The sequence below is a fragment of the Psammomys obesus genome, unplaced genomic scaffold (assembly GCF_907164565.1).
Source record: "Psammomys obesus unplaced genomic scaffold, mPsaObe1.curated_primary_1811, whole genome shotgun sequence".
Taxonomy (NCBI): Eukaryota; Metazoa; Chordata; class Mammalia; order Rodentia; family Muridae; genus Psammomys; species Psammomys obesus.
Window position 1 is genome coordinate 17,683,795 of NW_026585797.1, and position 22,834 is coordinate 17,706,628.

At 43.0% G+C, this 22,834-nt stretch overlaps 1 protein-coding gene and 1 pseudogene across 1 annotated transcript in view; both read left to right on the forward strand.

The window, feature by feature from the left end:
- Sgk1 (serum/glucocorticoid regulated kinase 1) overlaps positions 1-22,834 on the forward strand; it is a 119,606-nt gene that overhangs the window by 42,624 nt on the left and 54,148 nt on the right. The window contains exon 2 of the mRNA XM_055599371.1: positions 775-987. Within this exon, the coding sequence (XP_055455346.1) occupies positions 775-987 (213 nt within the window). The remainder of the gene's footprint in view (positions 1-774; positions 988-22,834) is intronic.
- LOC129670658 (inorganic pyrophosphatase-like) lies at positions 20,459-21,261 on the forward strand (annotated as a pseudogene).

Sequence of the window (22,834 nt, forward strand, 5' to 3'; positions counted from 1 at the left end):
TTGTCTGGCCTAGAACTCAACTGTACAGACAAGCAGAGCCTTGAACTCACAGCAGTCTCTAAACTATGCTACCTGGGTTCTGGAATTAGAGGTATATGCCACCGTTCCTGACTGCAACTTCACTGAGAAAAGAAGAAGAAGGAGGAGGAGGAGGAAGAGGAGGAGGAGGAGGAGGAGGAGGAGGAGGAGGAGGAGGAGGAGGAGGAGAAAGAGAAAAAAAGGAAGGAAGGAAAAGAAAAAAAGAAAATTTCTCTGTGTAGCTTTGGCTGTCCTGAACTTTGTAGATCAGGCTCTTCTTGAACTCACAGGAACCCTCCTCCCCCGCCTCTGCCTCCCATGAGTGCTGGGATTAAAGACTTGTGCCACCATGACCAACAACAAAAACAACAAAAAGGTTTTACAATAGTGAAATATATACTTATTCTTGTCTTCTTCCCTGAGTGCTGGAATTAAAGGTGTGCACAATCACGCCCGGAAACTTTAAGGTGTTAAAGATTTATTTTTATTTCTCAGTGTTGTGTGTGTGGTGGGCACAGACATGGGTATGTTATCAAGGTGCTAGGGGAGGCCTGAGGATCCCTGGATCTGGAGGTACAGTCAGTTGTGAACTGTTTTGTGTGGGAGCTGGGATCTGAACTCGGATTTTCTGCACAGACCATACAAACCCCTAATTTTGGAGCCTTGTATCGGTCTCTGCCTCACCAAATTCCCCACGAGCACACTCTAAATGACACCCGTATCAAAAGCATCTCTCTTCTCTCCTTTCGCTCTCAGGTACGAAGATGGATCAAGAGCCCCATGGTCAGTGTGGACAAGCATCAGAGCCCCAACTTGAAGTACACTGGCCCTTCTGGGGTGCACCTTCCTCACGGGGAGCCAGACTTTGAGTCTGCTCTGTGTCAGTCATGCCTGGGTGACCACGCTTTCCAAAGGGGGATGGTCCCTCCGGAAGAACCCTGTTCCTGGGAAATCCAACCTGGGTGTGAAGTAAGTTCTTTCTTTCACTGTGGGCTTGTTCTTCTGGAAGGATTGGAAACTTCCTTACATTTGTGCCAGAGGTGCCAACTTTAGAAACAAAAACAAAAAACTCATATATTCACAACACTTGTAAGGAGGAAATTGAATGGTAGGTTTTATTAGAGTTCTTTTCCTTTATTTCCTTTTCCTTTCTTACTTTCCTCCTTTCTTCCTTTTTCTTGAATTAACTTCTCAATATGTAATGTTGGTCTCGTCTGGAACTTGGCCTCAAATTTATAGTGTTCCTCCCTCTGCCTCAAGGATAGTACTGAAGGCCTGAACCACACACCTGTTGTGTTTTCTGCTTCAAAGATTACATTTATTACATGTGTGCGTGTTTGTGTGTATGTGTGTGTAAATGCACCTTGACACACATGTGGAAGTCACAGGGCAACTTACTGAAGTTTCCTTCTCTCCTCTGCTCTGTGGGTCCTGAGGACTCAGGTCATTGGTCTTGGATGAATGGGCCTTAACCCACAAAGCTGCCTCTCCCTCTTCTTGCTAGGTTTTCTGATTTGAAAAAAAAAAAAAAAAATCAACATTTTAATATCAGTTTGGGACTCTAGGAGTATTGTGCAGAATGGACAAAGATTTTGTATAATTTACATCTCCCTGCCAATGCATAGTTTCCTCTGTGATCAACATCCCCCACTAGATACAGTATCACTCAGCATTGTAGTTTACAGTGGGGCTAATTTGTCGCCATGGTTGTTGGTTTGAGACAGGGACTCATTACATATCTTAGGCTGGCCTTAAATTTCTCCATCCTCCTTCCTCAGCGTTCCAAGTGTTGGGCTCAGGTCCATGTGCCCCCATACCCGACTTTAGTTCATTCTTGGTGCTTTGGCAATTGTGCAGTGATGTCCAGGCAAGCAATATGTCATCCTGTGCAGTAAGTATCATTGCTGTAGTAAAAAAAACTCCCCCATAGACCACTTAATCCTCCCAGGCCTGGAAGCCACTGACCTTTGTACCGTCTCATGGGTTTGCCTTTCCCGGAGTTCGAGGGAGTTGAACCTTCTGGAACATTGTGTTAGGCTCTGTGGACGACTGGTCCATCAGTGACCGGTCACCTAGGAATGCGGTCAGTGTTTGGTCATACAGAAGATCGAGTTTTAAATGATGCACAAACCTGGTTCTCATCATCACTGATGCATTTGGTGCTACTGACAATATTTAGTTCAACACAATCTGACCCGTTCACAACTTTTCCCTGCTACTCTAAAAGATTTGGGGGTTGTTTGTTTGTTCTGAGGCAGGGTTTCGCTGTGTAGCCTTGGCTGTCCTGGATCTCACACTGTAGACAAGGCTGGACTCAAAATCACAGAGATTAGCCCAGATGTTTTTTGGTTTTTAATTTTTTTATTATTTTAAGGAAAACCAGGTAACAAACCTCACACATCTTCTAAAATTTTAAAAATTAAGGAGTTTTACTTAAAGTCTGAGGATTAAGGTAAGGTTATATTTTTAACTTGTAATTTAATTAGGTTCATTTTTTTTTTATTTTGTAAAACATTAAATAAAATTTATAGCCAGGTGCTGGTAGTGCATGGCTTTTATTCCAGCCCTTGGGAGGCAGAGGCAGGTATATCTCTATGAGTTCAAGGCCAGCATGATCTACAGAGTGAGTCCAGAACAGCCAAAACCAAAAAAGGAAAAAGAAAGAAAAGAATATGTTACTTTTATTATCTTTTTTTCTTTCTTTTTGTTTTTTTGGTTTTGTTTTTTGTTTGTTTTGTTTTGTTTTGTTGATTTTTCCAGAAAGGGTTTCTCTGTGTATTACTGGCTGTCCTAGACTCACTTTGTAGACCAGGATGGCCTCGAACTCACAGAGAGCCACCGGACACTGCATCCCTGCGTGCTGGGATTACAGGCATCTTTCTTTTCTGTTTGCTTTTGAGGCAGGATTTCCTTTATATAGCACTGTCTGTCCTGGAACTCTAGATCAGGCTGCCCTCGACCTCGCAGATCCGCCTCCTGAGGGCTGGAATTAAAAGTTATGAGGCACCACTGCCCTGCAGAGTAAACTGTGTTTTTTTCACATACAGTTTATATGATCATAAGCTCTGGGAGGCAGAGGCAGGTGGAGGCCAGCCTGTCTATAGAGTGATTTCCAGGACAGCCAGGCCTACAGAAAGAGAAGCCCTGTTTGGGAAAAAATTTTAAATAAATAAATAAGTGGTAACAATAACTAAACACAGTCTAAAAAATCTAAAGTTAGTTTAAAGTACAACTACAGATCATCAAGCCAGCGCACCACCAGATGCTTACTTCAGCAGTTGCTGGCACCCTCTTTTGAAGATGATAAGCATTTTCCAGAGATAAAGGGCTCGTTCTAGATGTTGAAAGGCTGAAAACATGGACTCTCAGGTCCTGACCTGGGGACATCAAGTAATGTTTTTCTTCGTGGAAAAACTGGCCACTTTCGAGAAGGGGCCAGACGCACATAGGAAACACCCCACAGTCTGCCCGCTGTTCATGCTGTTTTAGCTGACTTACCAACCGGCTAATCCTGGGAATCAGAACCCGGCTCAGATCCCGGTTGGCCGCAAAAGGCAGTAAGGAGATGGTAAGTGCAGAGCTTAGCAGATTTTTTTTTTCTTCCTTTTTTTCTGATACTGAATGTTTTGGGTTTCACCATCACAGTCTGTGGCATGCTCAGGCAATTCTGCCCATAGAGAAAGTGGTCACTGGATGACACAGGCAACTACAGGCCTGGCTGTGTTCTGACAGTCTTCCATTGACAGACTCTCAGCTAGTCCACTGGCCAGAATTTGCAGGTTCCTGGAGTTGGAAATAGCTTAGGAATTCATCAGAATCTAAAGAGGAGGCTCTGCACGCCCTACAGAGACCACAAAGGCCTCCTCTAAGTATCTTCTTCAGAACCTGTTATCTAGCCACATCACTGAGAGCTAGATTAACCAATCCATGGACTCACAAGAGCCAACAATAAACAAAGGACGGGAAGGAATTTAAGGCAGCCTCGTGCTTCATGCCTTTACTCTGCTCGGAACTAACGGTACACCAGTCTCTAATCTACAGTACATTCACCACCTGGTTCTCAGGCCTCACTGGCTTTTTTCTTAAGGTCACTACCAGTCAAAAAGATACTTTTAAAAATTAAGACACAAGAGTTATAGTTTGTATCCCTTTAGAGATAAAAAGTGAAACAGTTCCTTGAAAAGGCAACTCTGTCCTTTGAAAAAATTTTTGTTACTTTTTTTAATTCAGGCATTGTATGTGCACCTGTGTGTGTCCGCACATGCGCACACATTCCAGCAAGCCTATGTGGAGGTCAGATTCAGAGGGCAACTTGGTGGTTGGTTCTTTCCTTCTACCCTGTGGGTTCTAGGGACCAAAGGCGGGTCATCACCTTTACCTGACGAGCCATCTTGCCTCAGGTAGGAAGCTGGAGAATTGCCATGGCGACGGTGCTGCTCCCGAGGACAGTCAGTAAGTCATTCTCAGATCTTCTGTGTGGGCTATTTTAAGTGAATCATTAATGTACCTGCTTAATACTCACCTGTAAAAATTAAAGCAGTCTAGGCTTACCTTTCAGCTTCTTTCAGAAGCTGGCCTAGAACTCACAGATCTGCCTTCCTCTGCCTACTGCCACTGGGATAGGATTTTTTTTTTAATCTTTTGTAAATGTAATTTTTTTCCTTGGTTTTCGAGACAGGGTTTCCCTGTGGATGTAACTGTAAATCTATCTGCACATGCTTTTAGAGACCTATATCCCTATGAGTGTTCTGGCGTAGGTCAGTAGATCAACTTGGGTTAATGACAGCCTTGCAAACGTCATGTGAGAAGTATAAGCTAAGCCCTTTAAAGTCTTGGATCCTACAGTGGGAATTTAATCACCTGCAAATGAAAATAAACTCCCTTTGATGTGTTTTTAAAAAACATGGGGGAAGAGGTGAGAATGTTTTAAATAAAATAAGAAAGCAAAAATAGCTTTAAATTCCTTTATGAATAGTGATTTTTTCCCCCTGACTTGAAAAAAAAAAAAAAGCCTAAATTCCAAACACTGCCTTTAGTGTCCGGTCGCTACAACTCATGCTGTGCAACTTGGTGGCCTTTACATGTGTTTTCTCATGGAAGAGACTGGATTATTCCTATTGCCAGTAAATCACCCAAGAATAACAAGAATAACAATGCTGTGATGTAGCTGGAACCGCTGCATAAAGGGGACTGTTTGGAAATTAAACAGATCTTTCCTCGGATGAGGCAGGGAAAGATGATAAGCTGTTACTCACTCATTGATGAACGCTGGCCACAGCATCAGCCTCGAAGAGGTGGAGAGCCAAGTGGGTTTTGTTGGTGGTGAAATCATAAGTGTGCACATATGTGTGTGTGTGTGTGTTTTGAGACAGGGCCTCTCTATGTAGCCCTGGTTGTCCTGAAACTCACTATGTACAACAGGCTGCCCTCAGACTCACAGATTCATCGGCCCCTGCCTCTCCAAACCAGGCTTTAATGGCATAGGCCACCACAACTGGGATCCAGGTGTTTTTTTCCATGAAGGCACACTACTCAAATACATTCACCAGCTCTGCCTGTAGCATGTCTCCTAAGGCACCTGCAGCACCCATGGCATCCTCTTTGGAGCTGGAGGACAGAGTGCTTGGGAGAGGTGGGGAAGGAACCCTGCAGAATGCAGAGGACTGAATCATGACTGCAGCCTGAATGGGCAATGTCACTGCTCCTTCCTACCCTAGAAGACAGAAAACACTCCTTTCTGTTGTAACTCTGTTCTGAAACAAGCAGCGCCGAGGTGTAAGAGGTTGGTTGAAATGCGTAAGCATCAGCAGGCAGCTAGGAAAGCATAGTTCATCATGATGGCAGCCGTGAAATACCAAAATGGAGGAAGGTGCATGTTTGCATATTCAGTGGGACCAGGAGGTCAGAGGGGAGCGAACAGAGATAGTCCAGGCAAAGTCTGTAACACAGGAAAAGGAGCTTAATGGTGGAAGTGGCAGATGAAAAACAATATAAGACCAAAAAGCTGGAAGAATCAAATGAGGATAGTTCATATTGACGAAAGCTGTTTACTAGGGACATAAAACATTGGAAAACATATAGAAGAAAAACTGATAAAAATGCAAACCAACCAAACATACAAATGCCTGGCAAAGTCAGGTTACACAGGGGACATCGACTTCAAGAGATGTCCAGGAGTGCAGCTCAGTGGTAGCGCCTAGCATGTGTGAGGCCTTGGGTTCAATACCCAAAACTGAAAACAAAAAAAGTAACTACTGAAAATATGTAGAGAGGATGTCAACAGAACAAAGCTGAGTGGTAATGGTGTAGGCCTGTAATCCTACCACCTGGGAGGTGGCAGGATCATTAGTTCAAAGTTGTCCTGCCTTACAGTGCAATGACTGTTTCAAAATCAACGCAGAAGCAAACAATTAACTGTGATTTATATAGATGTTCGCATATATGAAAAAAAAATAATAAAAAATATTTGAGCCCTTCATGGAACAGTTATAAAAATCAGGCCAAAAATTACATCATCAAATTCCTCCAAAAACAAATCATGCAATTTGATAAAATTAGAAACTGGGAACAGTATGGGAGCTAACCACCACCTCCAGCCAATTCACCCACCTGCAATTCACAATCGTACTTCCTATCAGCTCTGAGAGGATCGGAAGTGCAGGAAACTCAGAGCTATTTTAAGCCGTTATAATACCACCAAGGAATATGCTCCGAATCCTCCCATGTCTCTCTTTAAAAATAATCTTTGGCAGTATCGGGGATTGAACCTACAATGTCGGGCTTGCTAGGCATGCGCTCTATCACTGAGCTCCACCCTCCCCCCATCAGACAATTAAAAGTTCAATGATAACATTGTGTTGGTAAAAATATTATTAGAAGAAAAATCAAATAACGATTGTTAGTGGAAAAGGCTTGTGGCAGTGTTCCTCTGTTTAAAATGGCCACATTCTGATGTAGCATGTCATGTCTCTGTATTAGCCCTAACTATTTGTTCCTGTGATAGTGGTGTCAGATACAATAGTGAAAATGGGGGGAGGGGAGGATGAAAATATAAGTGGCTAGCAAAATTGTGAACCCATGGGAAATTAATTATGACTCATCCCTGCTATAGATTCCATGCAGAAGGTGAAAAGACAACGGGCAGGGCACGGTGGTCTAAACCACATTCCAGCACTTGGGGGTGGGGCGGGGTGCAGAAGGATTAGGACTTCAAGTTTATTAAGGTCATTCTCGTCAGCTATATAGCAAGTTGGAATCTAGCCTAAGACACATGAGACTGTGTCTCAAAACGAAGGGGGCGGCAGTAGGGGGGGAGGGTGAACATCCTGACATGTCCTGGGGTATATATAAAACTAGAAAAACGAGTTGATAAATTACTTTGTTTGGGTTTGGTTCAGTGGTGGTGGTGCGGTCAGGTAAAGAGTATATTAAGAGTTATTAAGGCCACACAGATACAGAGGCAGACAAGAGCGTTGGTGGGGGGGGTGGGGTCCTGAGGAGGGTTCAGGTGCCGGCTCTAGGGACAGACAGCATGGTAGGGGCTCTGAAGAGCGGAGTGGCAGAGATGGCGGTGGGAGTCTCTTCAAAGTGGTTGCCTGAGAGCAGTTTCTCAGCACAAGGCTCCAGCTGGCCTCTCTGATGCCCAGGCCGGCGGGAGCAGGGAGCCGGGAGCCGGATGTGTGGCCGCCAGTTTCCTCTTTGATGTAAAATCGCTTTCCCAGGTGAGAAACCCTGCCACCTGGAACTCTAGCATCCGTCTCCCATCTGTGGGCTGGGAGAGTGTGCCGCCGGTGTTCCGGCCTGATCAACAGCTGGATTCTAGCGCTACACTCCTACATTCCCAGATTTTGTTTATATATTAAAAAGGAACAGAGGAGTGATTTTACTGGAATGGGAAGGAGAAGAAGAGACCCAAGGGAGAGCGGCTTCCACGCAATCTGAATTCTAAACAGTGTGGGATTAGGCTGGGTTCTCATCTACAGCAAGCGGTCAGATGCGTGGCCCAGGTGTCTGGTATCTGTTCTCATGTGTCTGGAGGATGTCACAGGGCCCAAGCAGCCTGCTGGACAGTATTCTGGATGAAATGAACTAGTAGGCAGATTAACAAGGGGCCTGTCTACGAATCTAGAATCAAAACAGTTATTAAAAGAACAATCACAAACATAGGTCAGAAACATCAGAAAGAGTTTTGAAATCTATTTGAATTGGAATTATTGAGAGAAAGGGTGGAGGTAAATAAAAAAGGTGATGGTAAGAAGGCATCAGAGCAGGGAGCTTGTGGGGAAGACACCCAGTCAAGGTAGTCTTCATAGGGTTGCTATAGACCTCCTCAAAGTTAATCCTATTAAATCGTACACAGAGACACCCCCCACTCCCCGCTGCCTCCCTTGCCTCCTTAAGCCAGGAGACAAGTCAGTATGCAGACTTCCTCCATGGTTTCTGCTCCAGATTCCTCTCCTGACTTCCCTTATCGATGGACTGTTTATTAACGAGAAGCATAAAGTCAAATAAACCCTTTCTTTCCTGAGGTTGTTTTTGGTTGTGGTGTTTACCACAGGAAACAACAGGAAAGCAAACTAGGGACAGTTGCTCAATGTAGCTTTGGACCTGTAACATTGTAACTCTCAGTGAGTTAATGGTTTTGAGATGTAGTCACAGAGGGCCAGGTGGGCCTTGAATATGTAACCGAGGATGGTGGGAACCGTGTCATCTAATCTCTACCTCCCCACGGGCTGAGATTAAGGTCTGCCAGCACACTGGGCTACTTCCCTGTTTAAAAAGAGATAAAAGAACAGGAAATGTAAACATCCATCCCATGGGTATGGTGATAACTGCCTCCGGGGGATTAAAAGGGATCAGTCAAGGACTTTGGCTTTACCTACATTGTCTGCAGTTTCAAGACCATATTAATATGTTACATGTGAGTGTGGTAAACACCACAGCTACCGAGGAACCCAATTATGGAAGGAAACAGTTGCAGCTCCATCCTGCTGGTAAGAAATCACGCATCACCGTGGTCTTCCACCACGAAGCCATTCTATCCCTGCCAAGGAAGTCTCTGGAGAAACGGTGTCCTAGCAATCATAAAACCCAAAGCATTCATCTTCTCAAAGCCCTTATGTCCTCCAGGGCCTTGCAAACCCGTGATACAGTTGCTATGTGCCTTTTTTTTTTTTTTTTTTTTTTTTGTCTCCCCCTTTGCCTTTATTAGTTGAAGCTGAAATTTTGTTCATGCAAAAATTTTGTAATACTGAACGGAAAGGCAAAGCAAAAAAAAAAAAAAAAAAAAACACAAAAAAACAGCTCAGCCCAGGCTGTAAATCCCCTGCATTCCAGCAGCTGCCTGCCAAAGGCTCAGAGCTGATTCTCATTAAGTCTACCCTCTCATATGGGATAGATTTGGCTGAGTGAGGATTTCCCCAGACTCTGAGTCTTCTGTCTGTCTTTCCACTCAGTCGGCTTGGAAAGTGCTGAGTCAGCAGGCAAAGGCTGAACGCACTGTTTCTTCCTTTCTTTAAGGCCTAGTGAAGCCACTCCTTTGGAAGGACTCATGCCATGTCGCTACAAACAGAAGAACTAGCGCTAAGGCTTTGACGTGGTTCTGTGTGAGGTCCCAGTCTCTTCCTCCTCAGCCCCTCTTTAGCCAGGCTCGGTGGTGCAGGCCTTTAATCTCAGCACTCCGGGAGGCAGAGGCCAATGAATCACTGTGGGTTGGAGGCCAGCCTGGTCTATTAAGTGAATCCATGACACTCAAGGCTACACAGAGAAACCCTGTCTTGAGGGATGGGAAGGGAAAGAACCTTTAATTAATTAATTAATTAATCAATCGCATTTAACACAGTCCAGGGCTGGCCTGTAAGCACTGCTGCTTGCTGGTCTTTGTCTTCATGCTCCAGGACACCTGTGCTTACAAAGATGGCTGGTGTCCCTTAGATTTTTGTCTCTGAATTACTGAGCCTCGGAGCCCAGCAAGTGTGGAAGGGAAAAGGTCTGCTACAAAAGTTTCCATCTTTTATGACATGGTGAGTTTTTCTGATCTTTCTTCAAAAAATACTATTAAAAAAATACATTAAAATCAGCCAGATGGTTTTGAATGGTTTTGGTTTCCTTTAATTTATACCGTATTTTTATGAAGGCTTATATGGATTTAAGAATTGTCCTCTTCCCTAGTTTTCTGCTTTTGATATGACAGAATCTCCACGGAAGTGGGGGTCCGGAGGTTCTAAATTTGTCAGCTATGATTGTCACTGCTCTTCACCAAGTGTCTAGCCCTTATTTTTCCTGAGAAAGCTCTTGTCAAAGAAAACAAAATTCTTGAACAAGCAGAATTTCTTCGTTGTTGATAGCTAGACTGTGGCCAAACAGCTGAAGCGTTCTAGATGGACAGATCCAGAAAACCTGGTTTTTACACCGAGCTCAGTCACTAGCAGGGCATGTGACCTAACACATGGTCCCTGCCCTATGAAGGGTGACCTGGAAGTTGAGAAGAATAAGCAGCAATGCAAATCCTGAAGGGCTGCTGAGAGGACTCCCATCAACACGGTGAGCGTGAAGGAAACCTGTAAAAACTATCATGGTATCACTAATTGACTAATACACGCAAGGTAGCAGGAGTTAAAAATGGTCAGAACAAGAAAAACCTTTTAAACAAAGGCTTCCCATCTCCGAGCTTTAGGTGCTGGTGTTCATTGCTTACTAGTTCATTTGAAGGCAGGGTCTCCTGTAGCCCAGTCTGGTCTTGAACCCACTTATGTAGCTGAGGATGGCTTTGATCTTCGAATCCCCCTGTCTCCACATTTTTAATTATCGGATTGCAGGCATGGCCATCAAGCCAGGTTTTGCATGGTGCTGGAAACTGAACCTAGGGCTTTGTGAATGCTGGTTACACTGCCTACTATCTCAGTCACAATTCTAGCCACACCAGCTCTCTTAATTATTATTATTATCATTATCATTATTAGTTTTAGTTTTTCGAGACATGGTTTCTCTGTATAGCCTTGGCTGGCCTTGAACTCACAGAGATCCACCTGCCTCTGTCTCCCCCAGTGCTGGGAACACAGATGTGCTCCACCATGCCCAGCTGACTTAACGATTCTTTTTTGTTGTTGTTGTTATTTTATAAAAGTTGTTGTATTGTTATTTTTATTTTTAATTCTTTAATTAATTAATTCAACTTACATCTCTGTCATAGGCCCTGCCCTCCTCTTCTCCCAGCCCCATCCACCTTCCCGAATCCTCCCTCCTCCTATTCCTCAGAATAGGGAAGCCCCCCCTATCCAGACACCCCAGCTCATCTGTTCCCATGAGGACTGAGTTGTCTTCCTCCCCTGTGGCCTGGTTGGGCAGTCCTGTAAGGGATCAAAAAGCAGGCAACATAGTCCATGTCAGAGGTATCACCCACTCCCCTGACTATCAGGCCCACAGGAAGCCTTAGATGCCCATCAGGTAATCCTAAGTAGAAGACCTAGGACCAGACTATGCATTGATGTTGGTACTTTAGATGCTGAAGGCCCCTCTGGGTCCTGGACAATTGGCTCTGATGGTCCTTGTTCCCACTCTTCCGCCATTACCTCTGTCTATTCTATTTCCCATCTGATTGAGATTTACACATTCTCCCTAGGGTCCTCCTTGTTGCTTATCTTTCTGGGGTCAGTACATTGTAGTATGTCTATCCTGTACTATGTGACTAAAATCCACTTATAAGTGAGTACATACCATTTGTGTCTTTCTGGGTCTGTGTTACCTCACTCAGGACGGACTTAACAATTTTTAACTCTAGAAAAACAGAATTTTTAAAACATTCCAGTGAGATGTGTCTCAAGTAAGAAACTCTACTCTTTTCTTTCTGAAGTTTTGTGTATTTTCTCCTTTGGTTTAAAGTAACCTGAAATGGCCTAAGTATCATTAAGCACTTTTTTGGGGATAAGAACCAGAAAAAAGATTATCCTTGCATCTGGATCTCCTGCTATGAGCTGGTGGGAAGCTACAGTTTCCACTGTCAGATTTCATATGTCATCTAATATATATTCACCTTATTTGTGTAATAACAGTTCTTTTTGACCTTTCCCATAATTTACAAATGTGTAAGATTTTAAGCCGGTCTTGGTGGCACACACCTGTAATCCCAGAGGCAGGGGCCAGTTTGAGGCCAGCTGTGAGTTTGAGGCCAGCCTAGTCTACAAAGTAAGTCCAGGAAAGCCAAGACTACACAAAGAAACCCTGTCTCAAAAAACCAAATGAAAAAAAAATTGTAATATTTTTTATAATTAAATTAAAAAAATCTAATTTTCTTTGTATTTCAATTGCTTTTATTTGTGTGTATATTCTCTCCATATTTCATGTGTATATTTATTTTGCACATGACTGAATATGTTATGTAATAACTTATTCTTTTCTTTACTTAACATTTGACACATTCCTATGTTGCAATATAAATCTGATGATTAGCATTATGGGTAATATTCTACCAGACAGTTATGTTGTGTAACCAGAGACCCTAGGATTAGCACTTTCTTTCTGTTTCTTTTTTGAATAAGGCTGAAAATTATGGGGTGTTTCTCACTTGGAATTATCTTGGGATAAATTGAACCTTTGTATAAATTCCCAAGAATCTGGTGGTTTGAAAATAATGATAATGGTTTCATAAGCCTTTCCAGACCAATTTAGAAAGAGTTGAATCAATAAAAGAGGGGGGGGGAGTAGAAACCCAAGAAACTACCCACACTATAGAAATAAACCTCTCCTACCTTCCTTGAAGGCCATGCTTAATTCTATGTCAGTTGAATTAAATGATACAGCATTGATTTGATTTAATTTTTTAAAAAAGATAAAATGTTTTATCAGGTATCTTCAGAACTGGCTGCAAAGCTCTCCTCTGTGGCCTAACAGGACTGCTCCTCCCTTGGGGGGTGGGGAGGCCAAAGAGCCAGTCATTGAGTTCCTGTTAGAAATAGTCCTTGTTCCCCTCACTATGGGAAACCAATTGGTTACTGAGCTATCACAGGCTACATCTGAGCAGAGGTTCTAGGTTATATCCATACATGGTCCTTGGTTGAATGTCAGTCTCAGAAAAGACCCTGTGCCCAGATATATTTGGTCCTTGTGGAGCTCCTATCCTTTCCCCGTCATACTAACTCCCCTTCTTTCTTATGACTCCCTGTACTCTGCCAAAGGTTTGGTCATGAGTCTTTGCTTTGAAAACACTGCTAGTTAGAGTCTTTCAGATGCGCTCAGTAGACTCCTGTCATACGTTCAATGCACATCCCATCTGTCTTTCTAAATGAGGATTGATCATCTTACCCCATGTCCGCTCTCTTGATTATCTTTTTTAGGTGTACAAATTTCATTATGTTTATCACATCTTATAGGTCTATATAAGTGAGTATATACCGTGTTTGTCTTTCTCCTTCTGGGATATTTCACTCAGGATGATCTTTTCTAGATCCCACTATTTGCCTGCAAATTTCATGATTTTCTTCTTTTTGATTGCTGAGTAGTATTCCATTGTGTAAAAATACCACAATTTCTGTACCCATTCCTCCGTTGATGGACCAGGATCAGATGAATGGGGAGGAGGTCCCCCCTATCAGTGGAATTGGAAAGGGGCACGGTGGAGAGGAGGGAGGGAGGGAGGGACTGGGAGGGAATGAGGGATGGGGACACGGCCAGGATACAGAGTTAATAAAATGTAACTGATAAGAAAAAAATAAAATTCAAAAAAAAAAAAAAAAAAGATAAAATGTTGTTCTATGCTCAGTCTAGCACAGAACTCATGATAGCCTAAACTGGCCTCATACTCATGGCAATCCTCCTGCCTCAGTCTCCCACTTGTGTTGGTGTTATAGGTGTGAACCATCACACCTGGCTTTGTTTTTTTGTTTTTTTTTTTTAATTATCAAAAATGTTAACATTTTTTCCATTTTAAATTTGTTGTGTTTCCTTGTAACAACTGTTTCTATCTCTTCCCATGTGTTTGAACTTTGTATTCACTCTTAGCAATGTAAAATGTATTGTTTTCACAAAGATCTAAAATGTCTTTCAATCTTATCTATTGCAATTTTTTTCTTACTATGAGTCTTGGTTATAAAACTCACAAGATGAACTGTATTTTCTTTTCTCTTTCTAACAGAGGAGAAACATCCATTAGTGGAAAGCTAAATTAAGCGTGTTGTGCTTCCCACACAGATATATCAAGCAAGTCCCTGCTCCCAACACAAAGCACAGAAAAGGATTCTAGTCTACCCAGTTTCTGTCTGCCCTACAGGCACGTTTTGTGACCTACCAGATAACCAGGACTCTGGGCCCTCTTTCCCAGCATCCTAAGTTTCCCCCCACTTGGTCCCTGAAGATCAACTCTTTCAAATCCAACCCTGCCCTTCTCACAGGTCAGAGGTGAGGATCTGGACAGTTCTTCCAGAATGGGGAAGAGGGAGCAGGATCCAGGTCACTCTCATCTCCTTAACCACCAAACAAACCTTTGCTTTGCCAACCAAGCAGGATGGACTGTGATCAATGTAGAGGAATGAATGACAGGACATTGGGGTGAAACACATTCAGGTCTGTACCACAGATAACTTCTGTAAGTTCAATCTGACCAGCAGGCCAGCGCTTCAGTGATGAGTCTGGAAATGGGTAAGAGACTCTGTCTGGACAGCTCAGAAATCCTCTAGCTGCCCCTCCTCCTCCCTCCACCTCCCCACTCGCCTGCCCCCACACACCACTCTCTTCTGCACACCATTAGCCAGCAGTTAATCGTGGGCTGAGATGTTGTACCTTTGGTCTTGCGTAACCCAGGCTTTCCTACTTGTAAAATGGAATCTATTCATCTTAGCATAGCCCTTCCCTGAAGTTACATGGCCTTTTCCCACTATAACAATATTGCTTTGGTAATGTTACTTAGTAATAAGTAATTTTGAGATCATTAAAATTGTTAAAAAAGACTTTTGTAAATTACAAAAGAAAATGTACAGGAATTTAAGGGTTTGAGTTGAGTGTAATTTTATGCCAATTGTTTTTGTTTGTTTGTTTGTTTGTTTTGGTTTGGTTTGCTTTGGTTTTTTTGACATTGTTTCTCCCTATCCTCAAAGCTTATAGTGTTTACTTGGACTGCCTACTAAAGAGATAAAGGTTAATTTGTTGGAGCTGGAGAGATGAGCTCAGCTGTTAAGGACACTGACTGCTCTTCCAAGGGGACCCAGGTTCATAATCCTAGCACCCACATGGCTTAGTCTACAACTCCAAGATCTGACACTCTCACATAGACATACATGCAGGCAAAACGCCAATGCACATAAAGTAAAAGGTAACTAAATTAAAAAAATTAATTTATCAAGGAGCAAGGAGCCTCTCTAGAAACTATTCTATAGAGAAAAAGTTTTAGGAAAGCTAACAGGAATTTGGGGAAAGATGTACCTTTCATTCATTCTGCTTCTACAGAAAATCTTGGATAGCACCTAATTTTTTCTGAAACACCTATCAGCCGAGGTTGTCCAGAGTAAATCAATCATCCAATTTTCAATGGTCACAGATATCAGGTCACTTTGTCTTTAAATGAAATGAAAATGTTTCTAGGCAGTATCCTAGCGAACTTCAGCCTGTATGACATCATCTCTTAGAGCCGTGGTTCGCAACCTTCCTAACACTGCCATCCCTTGAAACAGTTCCTCCTGTGTGGTGACCCCCAACCATAAAGTTATGTCCTTGTTACTTCATAGCTGTAATTTTGCTACTGTTATGAATTGTAAATATAAATTTTCAGATGGTCTTAGGTGACTGCTATGAAAGGTTATTCAACACCCAAAAGGGCTGAGGCCCACAGGTCTAGAACCACTGCTTCAGAAGCATCCTCTGAAATCAGAAATACATTGATGCCATGGAAGAGGCTCAGCTCTCTTCTATGAGAAAATCAAATTTCCTTACTGAGGTAGACTTTTAGCCATCCATATAAGAATATGTGAAAACTCTCTTTTAAGTCCAGCCAAATTCCACCGCCTGTTATCTATAATTTTAGTTTACTTTTCCAATGTCCATCAACCTTGATAGCTATAAATACACAAGTTAGTCTCAATAAACATGTGCCTTTTTCCCCAATAGGTATTTCCTGTTATTTTCCTCACAGGTTGATGTTTAAATGACTATTTCAGGAGGTTCCCTAGGTTTCTGTGTGAAGAAGAATGCAAGAGCTCAGAACCTTTGGCTGGGAGAGATAAGCGGTAAATAGGTGGCTCTCTACCTCAGGTTAGAGGTCTTTGCAGGCTAGAAAATGATAAGTGTATTAGCTTGGGAGGATCAGAGCCAAAAAAAAAAAAAAAAAAAAGAAAGAAAGAAATTGATGACAGTTTGCTTCTTGGCTTAGAACTGCATGAATCAGCAGCTCTGAGTTATTTTTAAAACAAGTGACTCTGATCTCAGCATGAAGCCAAACCTCTCAGGTAGGGATCCCCTGTACATATACAAACTGGGACCAGAAACTGGGGTCTCTCTCCAGCCCTCCAAAGAACCTCTATAGTTCTTAAAAAATAATTGACAGTTTCTGGTGTCGGCATGGCAGTGAAGTGCCACCATGCAGTGCTTCCTAGAAAGAAGGGCGTTTCCTGGCCGGTAAACAGGTGCTCACACATGGCCGTATAGGCCGTGTAAGTGGTGCACAGGGGAAGGTTCGGATAATGCAGATGAGCATCCTACAGCTTATTTTTTGGGGGGGACCCACAGTCTTCCTGGAAGAACAGGAATCTAAGCTAAGAAGTGGGGGGTTACTAAGCTAGAGAAGGGTGAAGAAGAAAACCTCACAGATGGGTCACATGAGCCAGGGCCTGGGGATCTGGAATAATATGGTGATTGGAACCAAGTAACGTGTAGCTCAGGGGGAAATGGAATTCATATCACTAAGGGTTTTTGAAAGGCATCTTACATAATTCTTCCATCCTCAGGAAATGGGGATCCACTTAGTGATTCAGTCACAGAAACGATACATGTGTAGGAATAAAGAATAGAAAGAGGAAGAGATGAATTCCTGGCATTCCTCCACTGGAGGCCTCTGGCTTTGGATTAAGGTTTATAACCATAAGATAACTTATGCTGGAGATTTATTACAATAAGGTGGGTTCTTGCTTTGCAAAGAGAGACAAAGATTCCAGCTTTAAGAGAGGTAACTTTTTGTTGCTGTTCTTTTTCCAGACATATTGAAATGGTCTTTCAGTTTTGAAATTACATTTATCTGGGGTAGGGGTTGGGGTATGTCCTTGCCAGGGACTTTTTGGATAGAAGTCAGAGGACAACTTTTTTGGGAGTCTGTTTTCTCTTTCTGGACTCAGGCCATCAGGTTTAGTGCTTGCAACAATGACTAGAGTTCTCAGTCCCAAAGCAGCACAAGGAATTACAAAGATGAGTGTGAAGCATGAACAAACTTTTAAAAACAAATTTGTTCATATGTAGTAACAAAGGGAGTAGGTAAAATCAAGAGGTGGGGGAGTTGCTTTGACCAGAGCTCTTGAATTCTCTGTGCTGAAGTTAGCTGCCTACAAGTAACAAGAAGGCAACAACAGATGTTTCCAAGATACTTCTGTTTTTATTGTAGTTACTGACTATGTATGTTTGTTTGTTTTGGGGGGAGTTGAAACAGGTTTTTGTTTTGTTTTGTTTTCTGTGTAGTCCTGGTTGTCCTGGACTCACTTTGTAGACCAGGCTGGCCTCAAACTCACAGAGATCTGACTGCGTCTGTCTCCTGAGTGCTGGGATTAAAGGTGCATGCCATCATGCCTGGCTTAAGATTCCATTTTAGAGAGAGAGAGAGAGAGAGCTATGCATATGTACGAGTGAGTATCTCTGGAAGGCAGAGACACTGGATTCCCCTAGAATTGCAGTGATAGGCAATTGTGTGGAGGCTATTTGACCTCGGAGTTGGGAACTTAACTTGGGTTTTTTGGAAGAACAGTGCTGCTTAGACATTCCTCCAGCCCCTCTCCGCCCCCTTTTGGAGACAGGGTTTCTTTATGTAGTCCTGGCTGTCCTGGAACTCACAAATATCTGCCTGCATCTGCTTCCGGAGTGCTAGGATTACAGGTGGGTGTGTGCCATCACCCCCAGCTCCTTTAGTTTTGAGACAAGGTATCACTTGTACCTGGGCTGACCTCAAATTTACTATATAGCCAAGGCTGTCCTTGAACTCCTGATTTTCTGGCTCTATCTCTATAGTGCTAGGATCCTGGCAAGAACAAGCACATGCAGTTTGTGTGGTGCTACGTTCCCAGTCTTTGTTTACAGTGGCTAAAGTACTTCTAGAGCCTGAAGGACATCTTCAGCCCTAACTGCTATGGTTTTGACTCATTTTCAGGGTTGAATGTGTCCAGGTGGGTGGTTTGTGTCTGTAATCCCAGCATTCAAGAAACTGAGAGGAAGAGTGTGGCAAGGCCCAGGCCAGCCTGGGCCACATGCTGAGTGCCAGGCCACCCTAGACTACAAAGCAAAAACTGTGTCAAAAGCCAAATTGAAGAGGAAGGGAGGATCTCTGAGTTTGAGGCCAGCCCAGTCTACAAGAACAAGTTTCAGAACAGCCATAACTCTAAGGAGATACCCAGAGAAACCGTGTCTCAAAAAACAAAACAAAACAAAACAAAATGAAAACAACAACAAAAAAACAAACACACTAAAAACTTGACAAACCCTGATGGTGACATACACCTTTATTCCCAGCACTCAGGAGGCAGAGGCAGGCAGATTGCTGTGAGTTTGAGGCCAGCCTGGTTTACAGTGAGAGTTTCAGGACAGCCAGGACTACACAAAGAAACCCTACCTTGAGAAACCTTAAAAACAAACAAGCAAACAAACAAAAATATGGCTTAGTGGTAAGGACATTTGCTTCCAAACCAGAGAACCTGGGTTGAATCCTTTGTTTAATTCCTGGTGGAGGGAGAGAACTGACTTCCAAAAGTTGTTCTCTTACACACACACACACACACACACACACACACACACACACGCACTCTAAATAAATAAATAGTAAAGAAAATACAAGCAATAACAACCAAAAACTTGAATGCACTAGCAGTAATGACTGGGTTTGAACAAATGTGATTACCCTTCGGCTACCCTCACTGAAGATGAACAGGAGGAATTTGCAGTAGGCTTGGAAGGTTAAAAGAACCTGCCTGACCTGGCTGGGAGCCATTGCCTTTTAGCACAGTGACTTAATCAACTGTGCTAATCAGATCCATGGCTCCTGAGACACACAAAGAACAAAACTCGGCAGCGCTGGAAGAAGTGGCCTCTTTCCCCTCCCCCCTGAGCAACTCTTAGAACATTTGCTTCTCATTTTCTTCCAAGTTGAAATTCTAGCAGTTCTGAGGACTCATTTCATCAAAGATGCCTGCAGAAGTCATGGGCCCATTTCACAGACGGAGCCTGAGCTGCATGTGTGCCATGAAGCCTTGTAACAGATGGGTTATGGTTACTATGGAGACAATATTAAGATAAGTGAGAAACACCAAGGACAAATACACTAACAAACTAAAGGGCCTGGGACCGTTTACAAAAGTGAAGGCTGAAAGTATCTGAAATTTCAATGCTGGATTGAACTGTAAGACACAACCTTGGCTCTGACGTCCATGCTGGTCGGGATGAAGTATAGGTCAGGGGCATGACTCAGGAGTTTTCTACATCCTATGTCTGTGTAGCGCCTGCTGTCCAATCAGTTGAACTACATATAGTCTTATCGAAACACAAATAACTGCATTACTAATCTCAGGCATGAAAACCAACCACTCAGGCTAGTGGGGCCCACTTCCTCCTCGTGACGTGGACCAGGCCCTTTTCTGCTCAGTGTCTCAGAAGTGATGAATGCCGTGAGTCCTGAGCTTATGGCTCTGTAGGAGCCGATTTCACAGAAGCCGGTGAACCCTGTAACTTTGAATGGGGGGAGGGGATGATTTGATGAGCAGCTGTAGTTTTTGAGGGGGAAATCCACGCTTCTTAATTGCCACACAGGTTGCTTCATCAAAAGAGGGATTCCCCTCTGCTCTGGAGACTTTGTTTCCTTATTTTTCACACCTTACAATAACTAATGTTCTCAAAAAGTCATCTTGTCCTAGTGACTCTATAGGGCGAGGAAGGACTATACTGGGATAGTGACAGAGGATTAAGCAGGGCAACACAGCTTTGACCAGCCTGCCTCCTCAATGGACTGGATATGTTGCCTCCATTGGATACTTTACCTAGTAGCCACACTGTTCATTTCATATTCATCCCCAAGCTCTCACAATATATATCTATTAAAAACATACATAGCTTTAAAAGTCTCACAGGCTTTACAAATTCAAACACATTAAAAAAAAAACTTCAGCGGCTTTAAAATATCCAATCTCTCATTTCCTCCTCTTGTCTCATGGCCTTGCAGCGGGGCTGTGTGCCTAGATGGCCGGGCCGTGGCAGGGGCTTGTCCTCAGACACCATGAGAGCCTTCAGCAACCAGAACACTGCGCCCTTCGCCCTCAAGTACCACACCTTTCTCCAAAACAAGAAAGGACAGTGTATTTCTCCATCTCGTGATATTCCGATTTATGCAGATAAGGGTGTATTCCACATGGTGGTTGAGGTTCAACACTGGTCAAGTGCAAAACTGGAGATTGCTTCAAAGAACACTTTCAATTCAGTTCAGGAATATAAACTTCATCATGTTTCAAATTCGCTCCCTTATAAGGAATACATCTGGAACTATGGTGCCATCCCTCAGACGGGAAGACCCAGGACAGAATGACAATGACCCAACTGATGTTTGTGGAATTGGAAGCAAGGTGCAGGCAGGAGGTGAAATAATGAGAATGAAAGTTCTGGGCATGTTGCTATGATTGATGAAGGCAAGACTAAGTGGACCATCATTGCCATTAATGTGGATGACCCAGATGCAGCTACTTACAGCGACATTCTTGATGTCCTGGCTACTTTAAAGCCGCTTTAGAGGGTATAAGATTCCTGATGGAAAAACCAGAAAATGACCTTTCATTCAGTGCAGACTGTAAAGACACAAAGTTTTGTAATTGACATTACTAAAGTACTCATGGTTACTGGAAAGCGTTAGTGACTAAGAGAACAGAGGGAAACGGAACCAGTTGCACGAACACCGCAGTGTGGGAGAGCCCCTTTCAGTGGAACTCCAAAGCTGCCGTTGCCATTTCGGATGCTTTGACACCACTGTGTGACTCTGCCTGCTCACTACTGATAGAGAAATTATTCCATCCCCGGAAAATCTGATAAGATTCCCCAGGAATACAAGCTAAAACTGCTGAGCTCTGTCCGCCCAGAAGCAGTAGATGCAAAAGCAGAGTAGCTTTCAGCTTTGGGCTCCTGTAAAAATCAAAATTAAATTAAATATGTTCAGCTGGCTGTGGTGGTGCACACCTGTAATCCCAGCACTCAGGAGGTAGACGCAGGCGGATCTATGTGAGTTTGAGGCCAGCCTAGTCTACAAAGTAAGTCCAACACAGCCAAGGCTACACAGCAAAACCCTGTCTCAGAAAAAAAAAAAAAAAAAAAAAAAGAAGTGAATTAATTAATTAATTACCTTTTTCAAGAGGAAAGAACCAGGGCACATTCACAATCTGAACCAAGTAAAACCAAACTCCAACAGTATAAATAACTCAATGTCCAATTATCTGGATTCACTCACGAACTTCTGGGTTCCTCTAAACTGCTTGGGTCACTTCTCCAGCCCTTTCCTGTGCAGCACACAGAGCTTATCTCCTAGGCTCAGGCTGGCTCACTCCACTGCTGCTGTTCTTCTCGATGGTCAGCCCATAGTACCAATTTGTCTTAGCCAGGCTTTCTATTGCTGCGACAAAACAGTGCAGCCGAGAAGCAAGTTGGGGAAGAAAGGGTTTATTCAGCTTAAACATCCAACTGGCTATTTATCACTGAAGGAAGTCAGGACAGGAACTCAAACAGGGCAGGAACCTGGAGGCAGGAGCTGATGCAGAGGCCATGGAGGAGTGCTGCTTACTGGCTTGCTCTGCATGACTTACTCATCCTTTCTGACAGAACCCAGGACCATCAGCCCAGGGGTGACACCACCTAAGATGTGAGGGTCCTCCCCTCCCATTGATAACTAATTAAGAAAATGCCTTACATCGGGATTTTAATAGAGAGATCTTTTCAGTTGAGGTTTCCTCCTTTCAGATAGCTCCTTTGTCAAGCTAAACCAGCCAGCACACTGTCTCAAATGTACCTTCCTTACATTCACCTGTGTAGGTAAATGTGCACTGGGGTTTTAAAAATACTTGTCACTTATAGATTAATGAGACTATCTTAAGATTTTTTTTTTTTTTTGATGTTTTGCAGTAGGGTTTCATATAGCCTAAGTCAGCTTTGAACTCTCTACTTAGAAGAGGATGGCCTTGAATGTTGATCCTCCTGCCTGTCTCCAGTTCTGAATTACAGATGTAGGATATCATACTTCAGTTTGCTGAACTTTCTGAGAACAAGGTAGTTTGTATCATTCATTAGGTCAGGAGGAATGAACAGTACAGTTGGGAAAATCACTGATAATTTGATTTCTGCAAGGATCATGCTATAAAACTATGAGGCACCATGAAAATGTTTCCAAGTTTCATAATGAATTGTGCTAATTATAATTTAATCATTTATTTTTAATATGCCAGATAATTTAGAAATAAGATTTAATCTTCAGAGAATTAAGAATTATATTTTTAAAAAATTTGGAGGGGTTGCTGAGGGGTGGTCTCATGTAGCTCAGGCAGGCCTAGGAGTCAAGAGCTTTGAACTGACTTTACTTCCAAGTACCGGGATTACAGGAATGTACCACTGTCTG